The 1,569-nt window shown below is 34.2% G+C and overlaps 1 protein-coding gene across 2 annotated transcripts; it reads right to left on the reverse strand.

Moving 5' to 3' along the window:
• Positions 1-333: 333 nt before the first annotated feature.
• On the reverse strand, positions 334-1,092 carry LOC133333022 (uncharacterized). Of its 2 annotated transcripts, none has more exons than XM_061541357.1 (2): positions 802-1,092; positions 334-732 (listed from the first exon to the last, which is right to left on the reverse strand). In XM_061541357.1, exons 1-2 carry the CDS (start codon positions 1,090-1,092, stop codon positions 334-336), a joined length of 690 nt encoding a protein of 229 aa, XP_061397341.1. The 2 variants fall into 2 exon arrangements, with proteins under 2 accessions (XP_061397341.1, XP_061397342.1); XM_061541358.1 differs by having other exon boundaries at positions 334-680; positions 798-1,092.
• Between the last annotated feature and the right edge of the window lie 477 nt (positions 1,093-1,569).

Raw genomic sequence — 1,569 nt, forward strand, 5'->3', positions numbered from 1 at the left:
CATTTTTTTTACAAACTTCTTATCATCGTAATGCAAGGGTTATACCACAATATATGCCAACATGTTCTGTTTTCAATTTCAAACAACTTTGCAATTTATTGTGTCTATTTAAATATTTTTTAAGACAGATATATCACCAAAATGTATCTCCTTTCAAACACGTTCACAAACTCGGATGGTTGAAGGTTTTCTTTACTACAGGTTTATAGTTTTTACATAACATAATAATGATATAAATATAAAAATAAGTTTTACACCTTTAAAACGTACTATGCTAGTAAAATAAAACCTAAATCTGTGATTTCAGTTTAACAAATCATATCAATGAAATAATTATTCATCATCTTCGTCTTCTTCCTGTAAATGTGATAACTTTAGTTTGCCCGCAGCTCTGTCTTGTTTTGTATTCTTCGCCTTGGCTACCTTTTTCTTCGAACCACCAATAACATATTCGGGCATTACCAGCTTTGATCCCTTCAACTTTGGTGAATCTACTTCTACGTCCTGTTGTTCTTGCGATTGCAATGTCTTAATGTTACGATTTATTTTACTGGATTTTTTAAACTCAATTTTCTTTGTCAATATAGTTTCTCGGTCTTCGCTAACACCATCATCATCAGTTTCCTTGCGAGCATCAATTTCTCGTAGAAATTCAAATGCAGCCGATGTATTTGTGTGATCTGATATGTCAACATCTTCCAAAGAGTATTTCTTCCATTTGTGAGGATTTACCTGAAAAACAGAATACAACAATAACAAATATAATAGGCCACTACAAATACATATCGTTCCAATACATACCTTAAAATCTGGCAATGATCGAGGCTTTAGACATCTCGATATGGGAAGTTCTGGTTTTTTGAATATACTCTCTTTACCACGCAGATTCTTGAGGGCACGGTCGACAGAAGACACATTTTTATGTGGGCTTTTGCTGGAATTTCTGTACACCAGTTCTGTATCGCCAGACGAGCTGCGCTTCAGGGGATTTTTCATCGCATTTGTTTGATCCAAACTGGTACCCTTTAGTTCACTGCTGGCATCATCAAGACATGCAAACAGAGCATTCCGTTTTGCTTCAAAATCAAGCATATTTATTCTTTTATTTTGGTATTTATTTATTTACGCTGTGGTAGAAGAAAGATAACAATGCCGTCATTTTCGAAATCGCCGGCGTTCTCTTCTAACTTCGTCGGCTTACGGAATTAGATGAAATGGGTCTCAAAACGAAACTGATAAAGGATAATCAAAACAAAAATAATCGATATAGGGATACCCAGGTCGAAATTCGGACGGAATCCACTGAATCCAAACAAAAAGCCCGATTATTGTAGGGGTAACTAGATGGATCTTGAGTCAGTAAAAGAACAATTTGGTCTATAGTGCGTTTTATTTATGTATGTGTGACACACACAATGCGTGAAGAATATCAAAATAGTTTTGATTTTGAAAATGAAACCCTTTCAATCTGGTGAATTTTATTCATTTTTGAAGTTGTCTGTTGAATTTACGACTCAAAATGTGATTTTTTTGGACAAAAATATTTTTTTTGGAAAAATGATTGGAGAG

The sequence above is a fragment of the Musca vetustissima genome, unplaced genomic scaffold (assembly GCF_032173495.1).
Source record: "Musca vetustissima isolate MV318-11 ecotype Yass unplaced genomic scaffold, APGP_CSIRO_Mvet_v1 utg182588, whole genome shotgun sequence".
Classification (NCBI taxonomy): Eukaryota; Metazoa; Arthropoda; class Insecta; order Diptera; family Muscidae; genus Musca; species Musca vetustissima.